At 59.6% G+C, this 23,915-nt stretch overlaps 1 protein-coding gene across 1 annotated transcript; it reads right to left on the reverse strand.

Moving 5' to 3' along the window:
- Window positions 1-3,057: 3,057 nt before the first annotated feature.
- On the reverse strand, window positions 3,058-23,168 carry SLC38A8 (solute carrier family 38 member 8). Its single transcript, XM_026493691.2, has 10 exons — window positions 22,977-23,168; window positions 19,316-19,514; window positions 15,673-15,814; window positions 14,974-15,075; window positions 12,661-12,718; window positions 8,796-8,910; window positions 7,200-7,347; window positions 6,591-6,799; window positions 5,361-5,412; window positions 3,058-3,151 (listed from the first exon to the last, which is right to left on the reverse strand). The coding sequence occupies exons 1-10, from the start codon at window positions 23,166-23,168 to the stop codon at window positions 3,058-3,060; spliced, it is 1,311 nt and encodes a 436-aa protein (XP_026349476.2).
- Window positions 23,169-23,915: the final 747 nt, after the last annotated feature.

Raw genomic sequence — 23,915 nt, forward strand, 5'->3', positions numbered from 1 at the left:
TGGGGGCGCCTGAGCCGCTGGAAAGGTCCCTCCCAGAGCACCCTGCAGCCCACGCCACTCAGAGCAGGAGAATGAATCACTCGGGACACCACACATCACCTGGCCATGTCCGCGGTATTATCGGAGATGTCTCCACCCTGACGCACGGTGTCCCCGTGGCTCGGGACCTGTGGCAGGCCAGGCTCTGTGCTGGCCGTGTTACAGCAGGTCTCCGCTTACGCTCACGGCTAACCTGCGGTGGGGAGAGGGGCCGTCCTTTAGAGGAGAGCGAGGACGACACAGACTGAGAGCCACAAGGGGGAAGGGAGGCGGCGCTGCTCACCCACCCGAGGAAGGATGTACCCACCCGAGGAAGGATGACGAGACTGAGAAGAGCGCGAAGGAGGTCGGCCTGGGGTAGCGACCCAAGGCCAAGGGCTAGTCAAGGCTGCACCACTGCTGGGGGGGCCGGCAGAGCCGGCTCAGATCTTGCCAACCTCTGCAGAGCCCACGCCTAAAGCCCTACGTGATGCCACCTTGACCTTGAGGACACCGCTTCGGCCCTTCCTGCCAGCTGCTGGCAGACACCGGAGGGGGTCACTTGGGGTTGGAGGAGGACAGCCCTGAGTCAGCTCATACCTTCGCTGGGTGAGACGTAAGAGGGGACCACCCCGGCCTGCATTTCTCCGCAGCGCGTCCTTGCAGGACGACGGCTGACTGTCGCTCTGCCCCAGGAGGCTCACATGCTGTTCCTGACATGGATCAAGATGAAGATGACTGCCCCAGTGGGGCCGTGTGTCACCCCTCTCCCCTCAGCATGTAGCACCAGTCCACTTCCTCCCTGATGTGCCTGCCTTCTTCCGGAGGGGCCCTAGCATCCTACTTCCCTTGTCCCTTGGCTGCGGGGAAGCTCGGTGTTCACCTCTCAACCTAGATTTTCTAGAAATAAAACTACCATTGCTCAGGCCCCCCCGCTGCTGCTGTAGACATGTTATCACCTTCAAGTCTCATGGTGAGCCCTCCTGGCATCATACGCAATAAGCCTGCTCCATTTGGCTGGTGGGAAAACAGATTCCCAGAAGCGGTTCATCAACTCCCCAAATCTTGACATAGCAAATGGCAGAGCCGGTGTTCGAAAGCAACAGTCTGACCCCAAAGCCAATTCCCACAGTGCCCCCTTCGATGGCCCTACCCTTTCCCTTCCACACTCGGTTCTTCCCTAGGACTCCGTGAGTGGCCAGAGCCCGGCCCCAGCCCTCCCAGCCGGGCACGGCCGCACTTCGAGGAAGCACGCGGGGTAAATGATGAAGGATTCCACTCACTGCTGCCTCGGGGGCAGTTCTGCCGCAGCCCACGGCCTGGCTCTGAGGCCCTTGTCCAGGGGGACGCTGTGGCCACCGGACACAGGGTGTGGCAAGGTATGGAGCTGGCCAGAGGGCACTTGGAGGAGACTCTCCCCTCACTGGGTCAGAGTCTACACCCACAGCCAGGGTCCATCCCTGTCCCCGGGGTTGGGCAGACCAGGTCCCAGCCCCTTGGGGACTCGGAACGTGTGCTGGAAGGAAAATGGACAACGGAATCTAGCCCCAAATCAGTCCTGACCCCAGCTTTGTACCTCACAGGACGGGCAGCCTGGACTTTTCCGAGCCTCAGTGCCTCACCTGTAAATGGATGAATTTGAAAACATGCCAAGTCAAAGGAGGCAGACACGAAGGCCGTTCGTACGGAGTGTCCATGGAGACGGCCGACTCCTAGTTCCCGGGGCCGGGCAGTGACTGCGGATGGGTGCAGGTTTCTCTGGAGGGACAAAAAAACACCGGAATCCGATGTCGGCAACAGCGCTACGACTCTGGGCATCAACACCCACTGAACTGTATGCTTTGTAAGGCTGAACTATCACAGAATGTGAATTATATCTCAAAAAAAATTAATGCAAGTGGACAGGCTGGAAAAAAAGCAAAAAAACCCAGTTGTATCACCACTACCCTCACACAGTCAGGCACACATTACTCAGCAACACCAACAGAGCCCAGTCCACCGCCTACCCTGAGGGAGCTGTCCTCACACGTCAGCCCCTCCCGGCTCTGGCACTGCTGGCTTCCAGCAGACGTCCCAAGGCAGAGGAAGAGTGGCCCGGATCCAGTGACATCCAGGACATCCCAGGTCCCGTGCAGGGTCAGTGCCAGCCAACACAGTGACGCAGCAGCAGCTGGGCCTCTGGCTGCCTCTCTCTCCAACCTCTCCCCACCCGCCTCCTTTCCCCTACCCTGGCCCCGGGGCCAATTCCCAGTCCCTCGCCCTCAGCTGCAGGTGTGACCCCTCACCCCAGGATTGGCTGGGGTCAGGAGGGAAGTACAGAGCCCACAGTCCACTGGGCTCCCAGGCTCTTCAGGTCCAGCCTGAAGGGAAAGGGGGGCTCTCTTTGGGGTCATCCCATCGGAGTATGGGCCAAAGTGGAGCTCCCTGGGCCTCAGCCCCTACTTGTGTTACAAACTGTATCCCCTGGAGATACTAAGTTGAAGTCCCAGCTCCTGGAATCTATGACTGTGACCTCATTTGGAAAGAGGATCTTTGCAGTCCCTAAGAGAAGGTCATCCTAGACTAAGTGACCCTGATCCGACTGATAGCCCCGTAAGAGGAGGGAGATCCGGGCGGACACACAGCGCGGACAGCCGTGGGTGGGGCGGGGGAGCAGAGGCCGGAGGGGTGCATCTATAGGCTAAGAGACGCCAAGGAGGGGCAGCAACACCAACGGCTGGAGGGGACAGGAGGGCCCGCCCCGAGAGCCTTCAGAGGGAGCGCGGCCCTGCCCATGCCTCCATCTCAGACTCCTGCCTCCGGGACTGGGACGGATAAACTGCTGCTGTTTGAGGCCCCCCAGCAGGTGGCTTCTGTTAGGGGACCCCCAGAACGCCGAAACACCCTCCTCAGCACGGCACCGAAACCCTCGGAACCCGCAGAAGCCCAAATGAGCAGCCTCAGAAGGCAGGACGGATCTGTTTCTGTGGATCTTTATGATAGAAGGACAGGTCTCACAGCGGGATGCAGGCGGCAGCAGCCGGGCCGACCCCCTCCCGCTCAGAAGAGCTCCAAGGCTGCAGCCACCGTGCTCTGCCCGAAGATGAAGGTGCCCACGAGCACGGAGAGCACTCCCCACGCCTCCAAGCAGCACCTGCCAGGCAAGACACACACATCAACAGGCTCCTCTCTGGACTTCTGCGCAGACGAGCCAAGCACATGACAAAGCTTATCACAGGAAGCCAGCGGAGTCACCAATTTATAAAAAAAATCTATAGTACTCTCCCTCACCTATAGGGATGGGTTTCCAAGGCAACGGGGGATAATGGCCCCAGGCAATTAAAACCTCACCCTGAAACTGTTAATTGAGGACTCCATTCCTCCCTAATGCTTTATCAAAGCCAAGAAACATGAGAGGGAAACACCTTTCCACTCTTTTCCCTTTGGGGGCAAGGGGAGGGGAGATGAAGCCCCCCCGAAAATGAGGAAGAAGAGAGCTCAAAGTCACCCGCGATCGGGACAGTGGGTGGGGCAAGAAGGTGCGGGAGACAGAGGTGGTCGGCCCCGGCGGCCACTGAGGACACATCGCGAGCTTCATGCTGCACCATCCGACACCGCACAGACGAGAAGACAGGATTCCCACCAATGGCAGGGCTGCCAAAGACATTGCTGGCCGCATTAACAAAGGCCCCAGGGACCCGCTGTCATGTTAGGACTGTCTAGCCAAGCGGAGTCATGGATGCCCCCGTGTCGGAAGCAGAATATGGTCAGCGAGCCCGGGGCCTGCAGGCTCCTCGAGCAGCTCTGAGCCATCAGAAGGCCCTACAGCAGCGCTAGAATTAAAAATATCTTCAAAGCCCACCAGTGAAAACTGCTGTGAGCTTGGATCAAGGCCTGAAACAGCAGCAGCAGGACCTCAAGGCCTGCTGAGGGCAAGAGCCATGCAGGGGTCCCAGACAATCGGGGCCAGCCCCCAGCCCAGGTCAGGTTCAGACACAGCCAGAAAAGCTCTTCTCCACCCAGAAGGGGACAGAGCCTCGCCCCCTAAGCCTGGGCTTGAGGAGGCTGGAGGCAAGGGAAGACAGAGGCACGGGCCCGTGGGTGGGACCCAAGCCCATGGCGGCCACAGCTTAAGAGCATCTGCCCCAGGCTGAATGGTGGTCCCCAGAATTCACGTCCACCCCGAACCTGTGAACACGACCTTATTTGGAAATAGGGTCTTTGCAAATATAATGAAGTTAAAAATGTGGAGAGGAGGTCATCCTAGATGGGGGCTGGGCCCTCAACCCAGTAACAGGTGTCCTTATGAGAAAGAGGCACACTGAGAGGCCGTGTGAGGCTAGAGGCAGGGCTTGGGGTGATGCAGCCACAAGCCAGGGACACCTGGAGCCACCGGGCGATGGCAGGAGATGGCAAGGAACAGAAGAGGCTCTAGAGCCTTCAGAGGGAGCCTGGCCCTGCCCGCAGCTTGACTGTGGACTTCGGGCCCCCAGAGATGGCAGACAACAGACTTCTGTTGCAGCAAGTGCCCCAGCAAACCTAACACAGCCCTCTGCAAGCCTCGGCCTGTGTGCACGCCTGTGAGAAGGGGGTAAGAGCCACAGAGGCTCTGAGGGATGGTGCATCCACTGTGTGCGTTCTCTTTCTCATGTGGACAGCCTGGGCCCCTCAAAGGCAAAGGACAAGGTCCCAGTCATACCACAGGCTGCGCTGCAGAAGGGCCATCTCCTGGAAAAAGGGATATCCCACATTCTCTTGCCTACCCCACCGCGGGAGCAGGGAGGAGGCAAGCGTGAGGCCTGGACCAGGTCAGCCCGACTGCAGTCCCAGCTCTGTCCTGACTTGCCATATGCCCGTGGGGAAGTTTCTATCCCCTTGTCTGCAGGATGGATAGCCCGGTATCGTAGGGAGCTGGGCCAGGGCCTGGCACTGGGGAGGTGTCCAGACACCAGACACCTTGCTGAGGGAACGTGCTACCCTACTGTCCCATGGCCTCCAGAAGGCAGGGTTCTGTGCAACACGCCCCGCCTGTGCTCCATGCTGCCTGGGGTCTGAGTGCAGGATTGGAAAGCATGCACGGCTAGGGACCCGCTAAGTCCACATACAACTCTGAGCACGGACAATTACCCTCTGAGTGGGAGGGAGGGCCGTGCAGAGACTGCTAACACGTGGGCCCCAGCGTCACAGGCTGGGCTTCGGCTCCTGGCACAGACACGCTCGCTGTGTGGATAAGGCCGAGTCCCACGGCCAGCAGTTTTCTCATCTGCAGGACAATGGGATCTCCCCGGTCACTGCCACGTTCCCATTCTGCTCGCTCGGAGGCCTCAAGTGCCCACACTGCCACCCTTGCTTGGGGCACTTACTTGACATGTGGAGCCATGGGTTCGACGCTGACAGCACAGACGAGACACAGGCCTGCAAAGGAGACACAGGGCCACTGCAGCTCTTCACGGTTGAACCCAGAGCAACCCTGGGCTCGAGAGAACTCAGTCGGCACCCAGCCATCCCCAAGGACCCGAGAGGCCAGCAAGGCCTTTTCCCAACGTGGCCCCCCCCAGCTCCCTCTGCTCCTGGCATGGCGAGCTGGCTGAGGGCCTGGCTGTGGGGGCCCGGCTCCACGTCGCCCTCACATCTTGGCCCCTCTGAGCATCTCTTTCAGATGGCAGGGACAGCACGGCCCCCGAGCCAGGCTCTCTGGGATGACCCGTCAAGGGCCACACTCTGGGCCGGACGCCAGGGGTGCTTTCAACAGCAGGCAGCTGCCAGTCTGATTTTTCTTTTTTCTTTCTAAGAATTCTCCTGGGATCTGAAACCAGACAGTTCTGCCTGAAGCGCCCACGGCATCTCCCCCAGTGAACCCACCCTGGCTGGTCGTTCCCAGAAAACGGAAGACAGCTGGAACTAAAAGGCACACCGAGGACAAGGGCACCGAACCCGGCAGACCGGATGTCTCAGACTCCAAGTGAGCACCGGGGAGGCCAGCAGACCTGGAGCGGCCCACAGCCAGGGACGGCGGCCACGTGACCGCGGCACTCACTCTGAGAGCGCTTCCCAGAGCCAGAGGCAGACGGCTCTGGGGTTCCTGCCCTGAGCACCAGCAGGGGCCCGGCACGGCTGCATCTCTGGGAGGGCCCTCCCTGGGCTTCCCAGGCCGCCCTGACCAGAACTTCACTCACTCACACCAGGGAAGTTTTGTAAGAAACCGTGTTTGCCTCCCAGGTAAGGAAACAAGGTCAGAAGAAGATACTCGCGGGATACCTTGGAACCATGCAAATGTCGTGTAACTGGAAACTTTTTTAAAATATGAGGAAATCTCATGGTGAGTGGCAGCAAGGGGAGAGTGGGCAGCGTCGAGGGTGACGCAGCCCTGCAGTGCCTCCCGGGAGGCCTCCGGGCCTCGGTCTCGCCGGCAGGATGGAACGACATCACTCCCAGCAGGCGCGTCCATCGATGGCCGCGGAGATGTTTCACTCAAGGAGTACACGGTCCCCAGCCCGTGTCTGGCTCAGTGAACGGGGCTGGGGGCCATCCTACCTCTGCAGGGCCCCCCTCCAGACCTTGAGCTCCAGCACAGAGCGGGGCAGGTGCCTCACCTGGGAAGATGAAGATGAAGAAGGAACTGATGCCCCCGATGATGCCGATGATCTCGCTGAGGTCGGGCAGGAACAGGGCCATGGCCAGCGTCACGGCCACCCACAGCACGGTCAGCAGCCCCCGGACCCACGGCCCCGAGGGCTCCGCCAGGGCCCCGCGCCCGCCTGCCCGGCAGCAGCTCCTCCTCCAGAAATCCTGCATCACCGACCTGGAGGCCACACCAGCGCAGGCGGCTCCAGCCCCGCGCCTGCCCCCCCAACGGGGCCCCCCGGACGCCCTTCCAATTGCCCTGCATGCCCTGCAGGGCCCCGGTTCCTCGCCAGTCGCTGTTCCCCCAGGACCGCGCCAACCCTCACATGACTGAGTCCGCAGCAGGGCCGACAGAGAAGGGCCCCGCGGGGTGCAGTCCTGGGCGGCCTGGGGAGCCAGGCTCCAGTCCTGACCCTCGCTAGCTGGACCACTCTGGCCAAACCACCTCAGCTCCCTGCTTCCGTGATCTCTACGGCAGATCCCCCAACGCAGGAGCCTGCACCGCACCCGGCGTGCCCTGAACTGTGATGGAGGTCAGTGCCCGGTGCCGAGCAGAGCCCCTGCGGGCCGGGCCTCACCTCCCCAGGAAGAGCGCGATGGGGTAGACGGTCACGATGGAGACCCCGAAGAGAGCCCGGGCCACGATAATGACCACATCGTTGCCTGGGTAGGACATTAAGATGTCGGCAGAAACTTCTGTCCCGAAGGTCAGGAAGCCATAAACCCCTGGGAGGCCGAGACGGGGAAGCCCAGAGAGCTGATTAGGAAGATGCCGTGCCGCTGGCAGAGACTCCCGGGATGGAAGGTGCAGCACAGGGCACGCGGTCAACAGCACTGTAGTAGCGCAGTGTGGACGCGGACTTGCCATGAGCACGGCCTAACACAGGGGCCCAACCACTCTGCTGCATGCCTGACACTAACGGAACATCGTGCCTCCCCTATATGCAGAAAAAAAAAATTTTTTTTTAACATCACATCCCCACCCCCTCCACTCAGACACATTGACAGCACCCAGCTCCTACCACCCCGAAGGTTCTCCCTGGGAGCAGAAAGTTCTAGAAGGGTTCTCCGTTCTGTGATTTCCCAAGGCTTTCCTATCCTCAGCCGACATGATACTCTGCCCTTTTGACTCAAAACCCCAGCTGGCCAAACCGCTGTTTCTTTTCTCAGCTCCCAGTGCCGGTGTGAGGGGCTCATGGAAGCAGCCAGCACTCAGAACCGCAATGACACCTTCATGCCCCGTCTGTCCCGCTCCTGCCCGTGCACCCATTTTCCTAACCCAGGGCGTCAATTGGTGCCGGATTCACACAGCTAGTGACAGCAGGACCAGGGCACCAGACTCCTGCTCCACCCCCCACCCTGGTCACCTGCCCTGTCCCGACTCTGTTCATCTCAGGCCAAGAGCCATGCCTCATTTTGCCTTCTCTCTGGGCCCCTTCCAGAAGGTCCCATGAAAGTGCTGGCCCTGGAGGTGACTCTCCATCACCAGGTCATGGCCCTCTGACAAGGGCCACTGACTGACAGGGACCCCCCCCCCCGGGGAAGGGTCAGCAAGTTTCTCAGATGACCATGATAGCTCCAGGAGCCTGAGACATTCGCGGCAGCCCACGGGCTTCCCAACTCAGGGCTCCAAAGCTGGATGGAAGAAAGGGCCTCACGGCTGGAGGAACGCAGCTGGCCAGAAGTCAGCCTGAGCCTGAGACCTGGGCCGTGCTGTGTGACCTTGGGCATGTCACAGCCCTCTCTGAGCCACACTTCTGTCACCTTTGGAGATGCTTCAGCATACAGCGCAGGTCTGAGAGCACCCAGAGCCGTCAAACCCACAAGAGCACGTGGTACACTGCTCCCCAGCTGTAACACTGGCATGACCACCATCACGGTTCCTGTCTGCCAGCAGGATATGGGGCAGCATGTAAAAGCAGGGCCTTTGGGGACAGCAGGCCAGGGTCTGGGTCTCAGCTCTGCACGTCTCTTCGGGAGACCCTGGACAAGCCTTGGAAGCCCTCTGAGCCTCAGTTCCCTCATCGAGGAAATGGGGACTTCCCTAAGGGGTTAGGGTTAAGTGGGCGAAGGCTCCCACACTGCTGGGCACATGGGAAGGACTCTGGAAGCTCACGTCATTTGGGGTCTCTTGCGCTCCCCACCCAGCTCCGTGGTGCCCCGGCGGACCGTACCTGTCAGCGAGTAGATGAGGCAGCAGGCCAGCAGGGCCAGCACGGAGATCAGAGCCCAGTGGGAGAGGCTCTGGTTGCGCAGGCTGCGGTAGATGGACACTGCGGCTTCGTGACACTGGAAGGCAGGGGTGGAGCTCAGGGGGACGGGCTGGCAGGCAGGGGAGCCACCCGACTCCCGGGGTCGAAGGTGGAAGGAAATGAGCAGAGAGTCACATGTGGGATGTCACGCAGCACCGACAAGGACGCACACAACCGCAGCCTGCACACGGGACAGCCTCACAGCTGTGGCACCGCGCAAGACGAGAAAGCGTGTTCCCACGGATGTGAACTTCCAGTTACAAGCTGAACTCGCCAGGACGAGGGTTCTCGACGGCAGCACCGCTGACATCTGGGGGCGGCCCTGTGCCCTGCAGGATGCTGGGCAGAGCTCCCGGCCCAACCCCCTGGATGCCAGGAACACCCCCCCCCAGCTCTGACAACCAGAAAGGTCTGTGGGTGTTGCCACATGGGCTCTGGGGGACAGAACTGCTCCTCGTTGAGGACCACCACTTACGGTGACGAAAGGAACAACGGGTGGAAGGTGCTGCTGAATGGGAAAGGTCACAAGGGGGCTTTTCGGGGGATCGGCAATGTTCTAGATCCTGCCTGAGCTGAGGGTCACGTGAGAGTACGTGTACCAGCGATCGATAAACTTCACGGGGACTCTAGGACATCACGAGATGTAAATGCCAGCCACCTGTAGCCAACATCAAGGAGTTCGTTCAGTCAGGGCAGGTCCTGGGCAGTGGCATTTCAGAGCAGCCCAGGAGACCCTGATTTGAGTTCAGGGTTGAGAGGCACTGCTTTATCTCCACGCCCCCCTACGGCCTCCAGGACTGTCACAGGTTCCTGGGACAGGGTTCCTACCACACGGCAGCCTCTTTATTCACTTCTGATCAAAACCAAACATGCCGATCACCTCCTCCTGCCCACTCTCCAGGCTTCCCTAACTCGCTGGGCTCAGTTCACCTCGCCGCCTCAGGGCCTTTGCTCATGCTGGGTTGTCTACCTGGGATTCTCTCTTGGTCCAGCCAGCTCCTACCCATCCTTTCGGAAAGCTCTCCCCAGCAGGACCGACTTCCTCTCTGTGTCCCCCACCACCCCCACGTGAGTACATTCAGCTTTGCTTGTTCAACATCCGTTAGCTACGTGACGGCCAGGACCACATCTGCCTCACTTATGCCTCTGAGCTCAAGCCAAACATGGAGCCGGGCACACAACTGAAGAATGCTCCGGGGGTGACCCATTTACCCACCCCTTAACCCACCCAGCAACCAGGAGGCCTCCCCCAGCCCCGCCCGGCTCCTCAGTTCTCAAATGCTTAACAGCCCCGCTCGTGCCAGTCTGGGATACCACAGAAACAAGCCGGACGCGATCCCCACCCTCCTGGAGCACGCACTCAGGAGGGGCAGGAGGGGACACAGGCTCGGTCCTCCTGACTCCAGCTGCAGCGGCAGCATCCAGCCCAGGGAGAGCTCACGCACACCTTCCCCAACAGACCAGCCTCAGGGCACCTGAGCGTCTTAGGCTTTCTGCCTCGGGCCTCCCTGACCTTGCAGGAGCCTGCTGGCCGCAGGCTGGCCCTCACAGGGAACCTCCACCGGAGGAACCCAAAGGACCGACGCTCCCGCCTCCTACACTCCTATGGCATTTCTGAGGCATATCCCACATGCTTCCCAGGATGGCCCAGTGCCCGTGACGGGGGGCCTCCCTAACACGCCTTCCGTCTTCCCGTCCCTGCTCCCAAGTCCACACCAGCCCCGAGCCCGGAGGCTCCGTGGGACCCCACGGGATGCCATGTGGGGGGATCGGGGGGTCTCAGAGCTGCAGCTCTGTGCCTCGACGAGCCGCTGAGCACAGCGGTCAGGAGCAGCTTGGCAGGGGCAGGATAGGATGCCGCCCGGCCCTCCTTCCAGTTTGTCCCCAGACTCCTGGGCCCTGTTCCTCCTGGTTTCACGCAGGCAACTGAAGCATGCCTCCCGAGGGTGGGGCTGCTCGGCTGGGACAGTGGCTGGGAAGCGTGGAGGATGGGGGTGGGACGGTGCTGGCACTCTGCTCTCCGGGTGACGGAAGGCCAGGCAGAGGAGCACACGGCCGTGGAGAAGCGGAAAGTGGCCACCCGTGAACCCGCCGAGGAACGGATTCACAAGCTGTGCTCGATCCGTCCAGTGGAACACTCCGAGGAGGCTGGGAGCAGAGCCTGCAGCCCGCCTCTGCCCCTCCGTGGGCCCTTGGGGCTCTGTGCGAGGTGGACGAGGAGCCCCATTGCTCAGCGTAGCGGGAGGGGAGCTGTCTGACCAGGTCAGAGCTCCTGAGGAACACAGGGGACCTCCCCTTCTCACCCCGCCACCCCCCTCACCCTACCTCCTACCACTCTCACCCACAGCTGCTCTCCCCCCACCCCCAGGTCCCAGAAGCTCCGGGCCCAGATCCTGGCAGCCCTGCCTGGGCCTGAGCCCCAGCCCCACCCGCACCCCCACCCTGCAGTTCACATCTTCTCCCAGTTCCCCATGGCTGCATCCCGTGTCCCTGGAAACTGCAGCCCAGGCCCTGGTTGCTAGGAGAACCGGTTGAGGGAGCCGAGGCAAAGGTGAGGGGGGCACCCCTCGTAAGCATCTGGAAGGCCGCCCCCACAGCGCAAGCCTGCCACACCATCTGGTGCCCGAGCACGGGAGGGAGGGATGCAAACCACATCCAGCCAAACCGCTGACAGCAAAATCATCGCTTCAGATCTTTCAAAATATTGGGTGCACAGGAAGAACTGTGAGAAATCCCTGCAAGCGGCTTGCTCAGCCCCAGAAGCGATCTATCGGCGGATTTATAAGGAAGATAAATGGAAATGTTCCAGGATTTTTTTTTTTTCCCCAAACACGGTTCTCAAAGAAAATGCAAGATGAAAAAGAGAAGCAGGAGCTGGTTGAGAGAAAAGCGAGGAGAAATGTCAGGCCACCAGGCACTGCTGTCGGGCCCGGACCCCCTGCGCTTGTGAACTAGATTTTACTTTGGGGCGGTTTTGCTGCTGCTGGTGGTGGGCAGCTGGCTGCTTTTAGGAGGGAGGCACATCTTTCCTAAAATAAACAATGAACGAATGGAGTCAGCTGCCACCTGCTGAGAGATCGGAAGACCCCGAGAGGGACCAGAAGGCAGGGAGCGGGGCCCATGCCCTCCACCGCACCCCTCCTGCACTGTGCGGGACGCCTGGCTCGCTCCAGCCACTCTCCCGCTGCGCCTGAGACCCTCTGCCCTCCTGGGCTCACCGGGGCGTCCTCTCCAGCTGCCCACCCTCCCCTTCACCTGGCCGCCTCCCACACGTTCTTCAAGGTCCCTTTCAGGCATGAGTGCTTGGAAAAGGCTGTCTCTGAACCATGCAGGGCTACCTCTGAAGGCCCTCTGCTAGATTCCACACACAGAACCCCTCCTTACTCCATGACACCGCGTTAGAAATTCTGTCTCTGCCCCGTGCACCCCGCCACACGGCCACCTGGATGCCCGCCAGCCCTCCAGGCCTGTAAGCCTCCTGAGGCAGGCTCTTTCCTCTCCAAGGCGCCTGGCAGGATCCACCTGCAGGAACAAATTCTGGACCCCCACATCTACCCCACACCCAACAAATGTGCCGCTGGTGTTGGGGGGGGGCGGGTTCCCGAGTTCAATGACAATGCACTCCTCACTGAGCCCAGATGCCCACCGACATGCACGGTCTCCAGGAGACAGCCCGTCCTGTGCTATGGCGAGTCCTTAACTTCCTGCCTGACAGGGCCACACTCTCCCGAGGGAGCAGGGCGTCAGCCTGCACCAACACATGCCTCCACGCACTCACTGACATTACCTGGAATCCAAAGCAGATGGTCGGGAAGACACTAAAGACGGAGGTCCAGGAGGAGGCTCTGTGAAGAGGCGCGAACAGGTGCTTATCACAAGAAGTACAACTCAAAACAGTCTCAACTTGAAGAGTTTTCAACAATACCAGCAAAATGTACCCAAGCCTGACTAGGAGACAGGTTCTTAATTACCAGGAAAAGGAGGCATGTTAAATGCTACACCTTCTAGATGTATCTGCCCTGACATTGGTTCACTCAACATTCTCTGCGCAGGCAGAACTTGGTCAAGATGTGACTAGAAGGAATTCCCAACTTCCTGCAGAGCTGCCTGCTCCCATCGAGGCCAGGGGCGGCGGGGGGGTGGGCAGGCAGCACCCCTCAAATCCAGCAGTGCAAGGACGTCTTGACCACCATCCACGCTAAGAGGATGGAGGTGTGCACAGGGCAGAACCTTTAGGTCCAGCCCACTCGGTGCTCCCCAGCCAGAGGTCCCCCAGCTTTTTTTTGACAAGGAGTTCTAGGTGCCAGCCTCCAGCACCTTGGGGGACATAGAGGCATAAGCAGCACCTGCTGGCTTGGTCCCCCATCAGTTCTTGCCTATTCCTCTCCTCCCTCAGAAGAATGTTCTTCCCTGCCCCTCTCCCTCTCCCCTGAACCCAATTCCCCTGGGCCCTCACCCCCTTTTCCTGCCCTGATGGAGCTCATCCTACCACCAGCAGCCTCCATGACTAAATCCAACACGGGGGCTCAGTCCCACGTGACCCAGCAGCAGCATTTGGCGGCAATCACACCAGCCTTCTTGAAATTTTGTCCACTGACTTCTCAGGTGCACCTTCTAGCCTCCTCTATCCTGGGTTAAATATTATCCCCTCCCTGCCCCCCCGCCGCCAATTTACATCCCCTGGGAACCTCGAAACAAAGACTAACTTAGAAATGGGTCTCTGTAGATGTCATTGGTTAAGTTCAGATGAGGTCACATTGGAGCAGGGTAGATGCTAATTCAACGACTGGTGTCCTTACAGGAAGGGGAAACGACACAGACAGGGAGAAGGTCCTGAGGACAGAGCCAGAGATGGGAGGGAGTCACCCACACGCAAAGGGATGCCAAAGACGGCTGGGGCCGCCAGAAGCTGCAAGGGTCAGGAAGGAGCCTCCCCTAGAGGTGCTAAGGGATCAGGGCCCTGCCACACCTGGCCTCTGGACTTCCAGACTCCACTGAGAGGCACTTCTGCTCGGCTCAGCCACCCAGTCTGGGGACATGTGTTGCAGCATCCCCAAGGAGGCAAACCCATGCTCCTGCTTTGCCTTCTCTCTCTCCTTCCACAGGCTCCACCCCCTGTCCCTGACCTCCTGGTCCCAGACTGAGCGCCACCGGCTCAGGGGCAGGTCTTACCCAGCCTGGCAGACTTAAATGCCACCTCTGGGCTGGCACCAACGACATTTCTCTCTCCAGTCCGGGCCCCTCTCTCTGAACTCCAGACACACAGGTCCAAGCGGCCACCTGACCTCTTCAGTAGAGGTCTCCAAGCCGCCTCCAACTTAACACGTCCCCACGTGACTTCCTCCCCCAGCCACCTGCTCTTGTCCTATCCATCCCAGGAAAGAGCATCCCTCCCAGTGTTCAAGCCCAAAGCTCAGAGTCGCCCTGGCCTCTTCTCTTTCTGATGTTCCTCTTCCAAACCACCAGCCAGGAGGGGCCACATTAATTTGTGGTCTGGTGCAAAATGAACATGTTAGCCCCTCGTTCAACTGAGAATTCCAGGACGGCAACAGAACATTAAACCAGGTGCAGGTCCTTCTGGGCACAGGGCCCTGGTGACTATCACCTGGTCACACACCCACGGCGCTGGTCCCGCCATGAGCAGATCTGATCCCAAGCCCTGCTGTGCTCAAAATCCTGCAGGGGCCTCCCAACGAAACCAAAGTCCTCACTACAGTGGGGCATCCCCACAGGACACCCCCACCCCACCCCCAGTCTTGGCCTTGCTCAGGCCCGTGGGGCCACACCAGCGTCCACGCGTTCCCGTTCCCTCTGCCCAGGCACGTGTGCCAGCTCTGCCACCTCGGTGCTGTGGGGGATGTCTGCAACAGCCTCGGAGCCCCAGGCTGGCGGGGCGTTTAGTGAGTGTGTGTCCCTCCATCTGCCCCTGGCCCTTACTTGCTGGGGTTCAGCCTGAAGGACGACCGGGCACTTCGTGGGGCTCTGTTGCATCAGACACGTGAAGGATTTCACAGGGAGGTGCTGGGACTCTGTGTCCCTCCTCCAAGGATCCCCGTACAGCACCCCGGGAGCCATGAGGAGCCACCCCCCTCAAACTCACCTCAATGCAGAGCGGGTCTCCTGAACGAGGCCTTGGGGCCCGAGGTAGTACTGGACCACGATGACCAGGGCCAGGTAGCAGGCGGCCAGGGTGCCTAGGATGCTGACAGATGGAGCGTGGCGTTGGGGGCCTCCCCGGTGCGGCCACCAGACCCGCCAGCTAGAGCCCGGGCTACCGCAGAGTGGGGGCTGAGCGCCAGCTCTGCCCACACTAGCAAGGTGTCGGGCAAAGGTCTCACTGCTCTGAGCCTCGATTTCCTTGTCTGTGCAATGGGGACAGTGGGAAGACTACTGCTTCTCTGTTCCAGTTTCAAAGTGAAACATCTGTTGTCACGCACAACAGGGAAAGGCAGGTTGGAAACTCGGATGAACGCTTCTGCCAGACTTCATTTTTTCAAGAGTATACACAAAGCCTCAGACCGTAAAATGAACACGGGAGTGTGTGTTTTGGGTCTCCCCAGGCCCGCGTGTGCGTAAGAAGTCCATAGTGATTAAAGAGCAAAAGCTCGGCAGCAGGGCACGTCCGCACAGGTAGTGTTCTTATTTCTCTCTCTTTGCCATCACGCACACCTGTCACTTGTATACTCTTTCAGCTTTTTTCTCTTGTCCAAATGGGAGGACTGAGGCTGGCAGCTCCCCGAGACCCCAGGCAGAGAGAAGCCCCGCCAGATGCCGGCCAGGAAGCGTCTACAGACCGTACCTCGTGTATTTCTGGAACCCGATCTCCCGCGGGACGGACAGGGGCAGGATGACCAGTGCGGAGAGCAGGGGCAGGGTGAAGCGCTGGTCGGCATACCAGGGCTGCAGGGCCGGCGGGACGCTGGGCAGCAGGAAGTCACACACTGGCGGTAGAGGGGCGGGGGCAGGGCCCACTGAGAGCACTGCACGCCCTCTGCCCACGGCCCCAGCTCCAGCCACGGGGCTCCAGCCATGGGGTTCCCTGCTCCAGGTCTGGGCGGGCTTGGCCACGGGCACTAAGTCTGCCTGTGAGCCTGAAGGGAAGGGACAGGGACCCCATCACGGGCCACCACGGGGGAAGGAAGCCTGCTGCACTAATCCATTCCCAGCCGTTCCCTGAGCCGGCGAGACACTGCGTGAAGTGCTGGGATCCAGCAACAAATGAAAGACAAAATGGCCCGCCCGCAAGGCACCTGGGCCCTCAAGTTCTCGTAAACATGTTTTGGTTTGCTCAGGAGCCCAGTGGGTGTGTGGGCTGGGGGCCTGGAGTAGCCTTCCAGCGCTGGTACTGGGAGACTGAGCCCAACAGTGGCCCAGAGCGACCACTTTCTCCCACACCAGGAACCGGAGGAGGAGAATTAGGGCAGGGCTGAGCTGCCCAGGTCGGCTGCATGCAGGTCAGCTGGGGTCATCTGGGGCTAGGTGGCTGACTGGAGGGCTGGGCTGGACGACCCTCGACCCTCGATGGCTCCACACTGGGTGCCTGGTGGGGACGCCTGGGCTCCACTGGGCCCTCCCTGCAACCCTGAGATCTCTCCACGCGAACCCTCCAGTAGGCTAGGCTCGGGCAGCTGGGGGCTCCCTGAGATCTTGGTGGAAACTGCCTGTCCTCTTAAAGGTTAGGCCTGCAACTGGCACCACGTCACATCAGCCATACTCTACTGGGCCGAGGTGTCTGGGAACCCATTCTGATTCACAGGGGATGGGACGCAGACTCCCCCCACCCCACCCCCGTCACCCACCAACCTCTCAGTGGAGGGACACCGAAGAACCCAGGACCATTTCTTCAACCCATCACAGTAAGATGGAGAATTTGAAGTTGACAGAAGAGGCAAGATGGATGGGGGAGGGGAGAGCAACAGTGGTGGTGGGCTAGAGGGCAGCAAGATGGCCTGAGGCTAGAAGGGGCTGGAGGGCGGGTGGGGGACCTAGGTCCCTACAGCCCTGGCCCACTTGGGGCTGCTTGCTCTGCTGGACTACAACCCTTCTTTGTGCCTCACCAAATGCTCAATAAAGCCAACCATGCAAGAAATGAATGGCTTCTCAGAATAGCTTGTTTCTACGGAATCACTGCAAGGGCAGAGTCCCACCTTGAGGTCGCTCCACACAGGCACCAGGCAGGAGAGCGAAATAGGCATTCCAGGCCACAGATGCCAAGGGCATGCACGCACCCAGAGGCCACAGGGCCTGGGAAGGGACACAAGCCCTGTTCACATACCTGGAACTCCTCAGTCAGTTACCCAGTTATGACATCTGGGCTCCTGAACCCTCGTTTTCTAGAATATTCCTCCAGGTCTTTCAGCACCTGTCACTTACCGTCATTTGTACCCAATGCACGCAATGACACCCCCAAGCAACCCCCAAGCTCTATTCAGCCCCCTCCCAAGAAGCCTGGGCTTGCCTACAGAGAGACACATCTCAAAATACCTAACCACCAACACACAAGCAATGCCCTCTCAACCCCAGTCAATCTACCCAGGGCTGGGGTGGCCTGTATCCCGATCAGTGCACTAATCCCTCCGGCTGCCCTGCTCCGGGGCCTGAGTGCAGCCTCCACATCCTTCTCAACGCGGCACCACACCAGACAACCAGAGGTGAAACCAGACGTGCCTCTACTTGGTGCTGGCAGGCAGGGCGCCTTTGTGCCCATTTACCCATCGGGAGGCTCAGATTTACCAACCTCCGTGCTTTCTGGGCTCCGAGTACTTCCCAAGACATGGAAGTCGTGCGTTTCAGTATCCCAGCACCAGGGGCCTTCTCACCTTTGGCTCAAGTGACAGAACGAACACAATGGCCAAATGGGAGACCGAAATCCAACCATATTGATAATTACATTCCAATTAAAAATAATCTCAACACTCCAGTTAAATCGGACATCGTCAAGATGACTAAAAAGCAAGACCCAACCACATGCCGTCTGCAGGAAATGCATCCGGAACTCCCAAGGCACAGTTAGGCTCAGAGTGGAAGAGCTGGGAGGAGAGAGAGGCCGGCAAACACTCATCTTAAGGAGGCCGGTGCGGCGACATTCATAGCTGAGAAGGTCGATTTGATGGCAAAGCATTACCAGAACAAAAAGGGATACTTCATAACATAGGGACAATTCATGGGCTTGAGCCTGATAACAGACCTTCAAAAACCAGGAGGCAAAACTGGACAGAAATAAAAGGGCAGGGGCTCCTGGGTGGCACAGCGGTTAAGCATCTGCCTTCGGCTCAGGGCGTGATCCTGGCGTTACGGGATCGAGCCCCACATCAGGCTCTTCCGCTATGAGCCTGCTTCTTCCTCTCCCACTCCCCCTGCTTGTGTTCCCTCTCTCGCTGGCTGTCTCTATCTCTGTCAAATAAATAAATAAAATCTTTAAAAAAAAAAAAAGAAATAAAAGGGCAAATAGGGGCATGGGTATGTGCCGGCTCCTAATTTTGGCTCAGGTCATGATCTCAGGGTCGTGAGATGGAGCCCCCCGATCTGGGCTTGAGAGTCTCTCTCCCCTCTCTCTGCTTCTCCCCCCACTCATGCTCTCTACATACATAAATACATAAATAAAATATTTAAAAGGGCAAACAGATGAATCCACCATCACAGCTGATTTTAACACCCCTCTTTCAGGAACTGACAGAATAACGAGATTTGAAGAAAAAAAAAATCAGCGAGGCTATGGAGGATCTGATCAAAGCCGTGGACCTCCTGGAGCAGAGTTCTCAAACACAGTGCCCAACTGCAGAATGCATGGCCCTCAAGAGCCCATGGAGTGCCCACCAAGACAGACTGTGTAGGGGCCCAGCACAAGCCTCCAACGCCCAAGCCCGAAACCACATGCAGTGTGTTCTCCGACTGTGACACGACAAAGGCAGAAACCAAGAGGGGATCTGGAAAACTCCTGAGGAACTGGAAATTGAACCACACGACTCTAAACCTCCCATGAGTTAAGTAGAAATCACAGGAAAAATTAGGAAGTACGATGTGTGAAACAAAAAGAGAGAACATATCGATGTGGGGGGGATGCAGCTAACACAATGCTTGCAGGGAAACCGTCAATGGGGGATGAGAGGCCCAGGGGGCCTGGGCTCAGTCTCAGAAGTCCCCTAATTCAGGGTGTTACTGGCTCTCTCTCCAAAGGGGCTTCTTTGCAGTTGGCTTGGCTCCCCCCACCCCCCCGGCATGGGGTTGTCCCCATGAGACATCCAGCACAGCCCCTCTCCTTCCGTGACCCTCAGCATGCCTGTAATTACTACTCCAGGTCTCCCTCTGCCACGATGTGAGGAGCTTAGGGGTGGCCTTGGCCTTTGCTGCTCCCCTCAGGGCCCCGCCCTGCACCCATATCCCACTTATCAACCAGAAGCCCCTGGGGAACCCGCCACCCCGACTCCAGAGCCAGCACTTACGCTTCTCCAGCTGGTCCCCAATCACCCTGAGGAAGGCCACAGAGATCATGAGCAGGTTGACGATGAAGCAGGCCTCACACAGCTTCCCGACGATGGGGCCGCACAGCTCTCCAACCACACCCTGGTAGGTGGCCTGGCCGCTGATGGAGGCAGCGTAGCCCAGGATGACCAGCCCACTGATGAGGAAGACCAAGGAGACCTGCGGGGTGGGACCATGGGGCACCCCCAGCTCACCACCCAAGCCCGCTGCCCCTTGGAACTTTGATACCCTTTCTCCACTGGGCCTGTCACCCACAGAAGCCACCTGCCGCCCCGCGGCCTCTCCCCAGTGTGCCAAGCCCTCCTCCACCCCGAGACGAGAACTACCAGAGCAAGGGGGCCTCTTGGGCTGTAAGTCTGTGCACCTGGGACGCATACCATCCTGTCCCCGTTGGACAAAGGAGGCATCAGAAACCCAGAGTCTAAATCCCTCCCCTAAGATTCTACAGGTTGCGGGTTAGGAGGACGGATCATGGAAAGAGGTACAACACACACGTGTGCCACCCACGCGCGTGCAGACAGAACACGCTGCCACGGCCCGAAGGTTTCTCCCACCCCCCCACCCCCAGAAGAAAGCACTGACCTCTTCACACTCCTGGCTTCTTCCACCTGAGTAACATGCATGAGGCCCACTCTACTGGGGGCCCCAGCACTTTGTCCCTAACTTTGGGAGTGCTAGTCCATCCCCAGGATAGAACCGCCATTGGTTTCTCCAGCCCCCGGATGACAGGCATCTGGGTGGCTCTCCCTCCTAGACCACGGGGAACGAAGTGCTGAGCATTCTAGAGTCAGTCGTTTGGAGGACGTACCTTTCACTCCCCCGGACACACCCCTAGGAGAACCGCTGGATCACAGAGGACGTGTAGGTCTAACTGTAGATTCTGCCAAACTGTTCTCCACAGCGGCTGTGCTGCTGGGCCCCCTTCCCCAGCGATGCACGCAAGCCCCGCTCGCTCCGTGGTTAAACACTTGAGGGCCGATGGCTACCTGTCCCCAAGCTGGACTCGGTCACCACGTTGCCATGGAGGAGAGCAACGCAAGAGTTGGGAGACACAGCCAAGACGCCTGGGGGAAACTGGAATGTCCGTCTTCAGACACAGTTCATGCCACTGGACAAGCAGTATGCCCCGCAAGACGAACGTGAAACCTCAGAATCAGAAGGAACTCCCACGCTCTCTCCAGCCACTAGTTCTTCGTCCAGACTGTCCCGGTGCCCGGCTCCCTCTCTGCCTCCAGGGCGCCCCCTCACCTGGGGGACTCCCACTCTTCCCCGTCCTCTCCGAGATCGCCTACTCCATAAAGCCTCCTGACAGGCCACCCCCGAGGTGGGCTAAGCCCTGCTGTTTCAGGCTCTCCCAGAGCCATGCCTCTCCTGGGCACACTTCTGCCTGTCGCCGGGTGGGACTTGGCGGCCACGGTCTCTGCAGACGTAAATAACGCAGGTGTAACTAAACGAAAGGGGCCTTTGCAGGCGTAACTGAGCATCTTCAGATGAGGGTCTTCGGGATGGTCCAAGGGGGCCCTAAGTCCACAACCAAGGGTCTCTCAGAAGAGAAGGCCATAGGACGGTGGGCCAGAGATTGGAGGGATGTGGCCAGGTGCCAAGGGACACATGGGCCACCCCAGAACTGGAAGAGGCAGGAAGGACCCTCCCCTCGAGCCTCCAGAGGGAGTGTAGCCCTGCCCACACCGGCTCTAGACTGTGCATCCCGGGGACCCGGAGAAGGAATTTGTTTTAAACACCCCGTCTGTGGTCCTGTGGTTGGTCTGGCGGCCTGAGGACACAGATATTTACAAGTATCCATGTCTCCCAGGGTTCTCAGCTCTCTTTACCCACCAGACTCTAAGCTCCCGGAAGGCCAGGACTCTGTCTGTTCTGTGTATCATTTAGCTCCAGAAACATGCCCAGCACGTGGCCGGCTCTCAGGAGGTATTTGTGGACAAAAGGAAGGGGGTGGTGGGGTCAGAGCCTCTGCCCGTGAACGCCTCTCTGCCAAGTAGAGAGCCACCCATGCAGGACAGGGCAGCCCACAGGAGCGACCGTGAGCCTCTGCGAGGCCAGACAGCAGAACCCTTACCCTGCGCCCAGGCCCGCCTCCCTGAGGCCCAAAGAGGGTCTAGGTTCATTAAATTTCATGAAAGCTCCAGTGCTAACGGGTCATTAGAGACCTACAGCCTCGCACCAGTGGGAGGTTTAAATGCTTGTGAAGGGGGACATGAGCTCACTGGCCAGAAGTGGGGGAGGTTGCTGGCTGGGGACAGGGTTAGGGGCTGTCGATCCCCAGCCTCACTCCTTTCCTTGTTGGGAGTTCATGTTTGCCCATGTTTGGCATCCCGTCTACTCAGGGAGCAATCTTTAGGCCATCCTACACCAAGCTGGAGCCATGCCGGCAGCAGCCCGGTCCCCTGGGAACTCCCCAGAAACGCACGCCCTTAGGCCCCCCAGACCTGCTGAATCAACACCTCCGTCTCAGCAAGGCTCCCGGGAGACGGCACAGGGGGGGAAGAGGGGGACCCCACGCCCCCGCCTCTCAGCCCTGCCGGCTGCCCTGGCACTGGCCAGGTCTGTGCCTGACCACCTGCTTCATCGTTCACTCCGTGGCTGGACAGCAGGCCTCTTCCTTGTCGTTCTGAAGGATGGCCTTTCGGCAACACGGGTCCAAACGCAGCAGGTTTCCCTTCACAGGCACCTCGGCAAGCTCTTCCTTTTCCGCTGGGGCTCAGCTCGAGGCCCCCTCCTCAGGGAGGCCTTCTCTGACCACCGCGTGCTGCGTCGTCCCACCCTCGTCACATGACCCTTCGAGCTCGACCACTGCTCCTAATGATCTTATTTGCCTTTTTGTATCTTATCTGTGCTCGCCGTTAGAACGAGCTCCAGGAGGACAGAGCCTGCACGGTCGTAGCCAGCCCACACCAGAACAGGCACTTGGACTGCGCTGGGGGGGGGGGGGGGCACAGGTTGCCCTACACAGGGCAGGACCGAGCACCTTCCAGAAGGACATCAAAGGCCCCGTGGCCATTCTCAGCTGCCTGCCATAAAAAAGCACTTAAGATAATGTCTGTGGAAGAGCTTACCACAACACTCAGCGGCTGCTATCAGCTCGGGGGCAACAGTCCTTGCCAATAAGATGGAGCTGTGTTAATCAGCGGCCCTTCTCCCTGACCACTGATCAGCCCTGGACTTTGCAGCAGGGAATTGGGGCTGGATGTCTGTGACATGGCAGAGGGCCTGGCCTGGCAGCGTGGGGTGGGGCGGGGGTCACAGCATCTTCCACGTGATCTGACTGCACGCAGGGTTCGACTTTCATTATCAAGCTGCCACCCGCAGGTGAGAGCAGTCAAATGGCCAGGTGACTGCACCTTCCTGGCCAGCTGCCAGGATAACTGCTGCAGGTGCCTGGGAGCACCCAGCTTCTCACAGACTCCACCTCCCCCTCCCAGCAGCCTACGGGTGTCCTCTGCCGGGGCTGCGGTGGGATGATCCCCTCCCCAAGCAGTGGGACGGACCCAAAAGCCAATTTCAAAGGTGTTGCTTTCTAAGACAGCACCCCAGAAGCCATGCGAAGGGTCCCGCCTGGTTCCCTCCCCAGAAGACCCCCCAAAATGCTCCGCAGGGGCTTACCAGCTCCACCAGCAAGGCGGGGGCCACCCCACCCGCCTTGTAGAAGGCCCAGGGGAAGTTGAGCAGGCCAGCCCCCAGCGCAGATTTCAGGAGGATGAAGACGGCGCCCAGCGAGGACAGAGTGGGGCTGGCAGCCACAGGGACTGGCTTCTCCCGGAGGCCTGGGCGGCTGCCACCTGTGAATCCCTCCATGGCTACAAGCAGCAGTGGGGTGGGGGGAGGGGCAATCTTCACACCACCTTCCCAACTGTGACACATCTTGCTCCCCAAACCAGTCAGAGCAACGCATCTGCCCCCATGTCCCCATGCCGCGGTCTACCTCGTGCTGCCCCCACGGCCTTGGTCCTCACCCCTTCTGCCCTCAACTGCCCCCCCCTTTATCATCACTCAGGCCCTCCCACGCAAGCTGGAGGCCAGTCCCAGCCGCTCACCCTGCTCTGCCAGCCTCCACTCCTCCCTGCCCACCCCAGCCCGTCGCCCTTACCCCCAAACCGAGACTTCAAGGTGAGACAGTCTTCAGCCTTCAGGGACAGGGCTCAGGCGGCTCACTCCAGGTGGTTCAGCTGCATTTCTTGGGCCCCACCGGTGGAAGAAAGAAGATTCTAGCTCTGCCAGGGGGCGGTAAACCAATCAGGAATTACAGGAGCCTTAGAAAACACATGTTGGGGTCACATCCCCACACCTACGGGGACAAGGACAAGAGGTCACAACCACTGGTCCCAAGAGCTTACAGCTTCTGAGATTCCCAGCCTGAGGAGGGGTCTTAAGACTCCCTCCCCTCCCCGACCAGGGTGAAGGCCCCTCCCAGGAGGCGGAGCTTTCCTGATGGCCTGAGGGTCGGAGGGAGCGCAGCTGGGAGAGCTCAAGGGGCAGGCCTGCACCGCATCTCACCCACTGACCTGGGTTCAGGGTCCCTCTCCAGGCCCCCAGTCTGAGGAA

The sequence above is a fragment of the Ursus arctos genome, unplaced genomic scaffold, assembly GCF_023065955.2.
Source record: "Ursus arctos isolate Adak ecotype North America unplaced genomic scaffold, UrsArc2.0 scaffold_19, whole genome shotgun sequence".
Lineage (NCBI taxonomy): Eukaryota > Metazoa > Chordata > Mammalia > Carnivora > Ursidae > Ursus > Ursus arctos.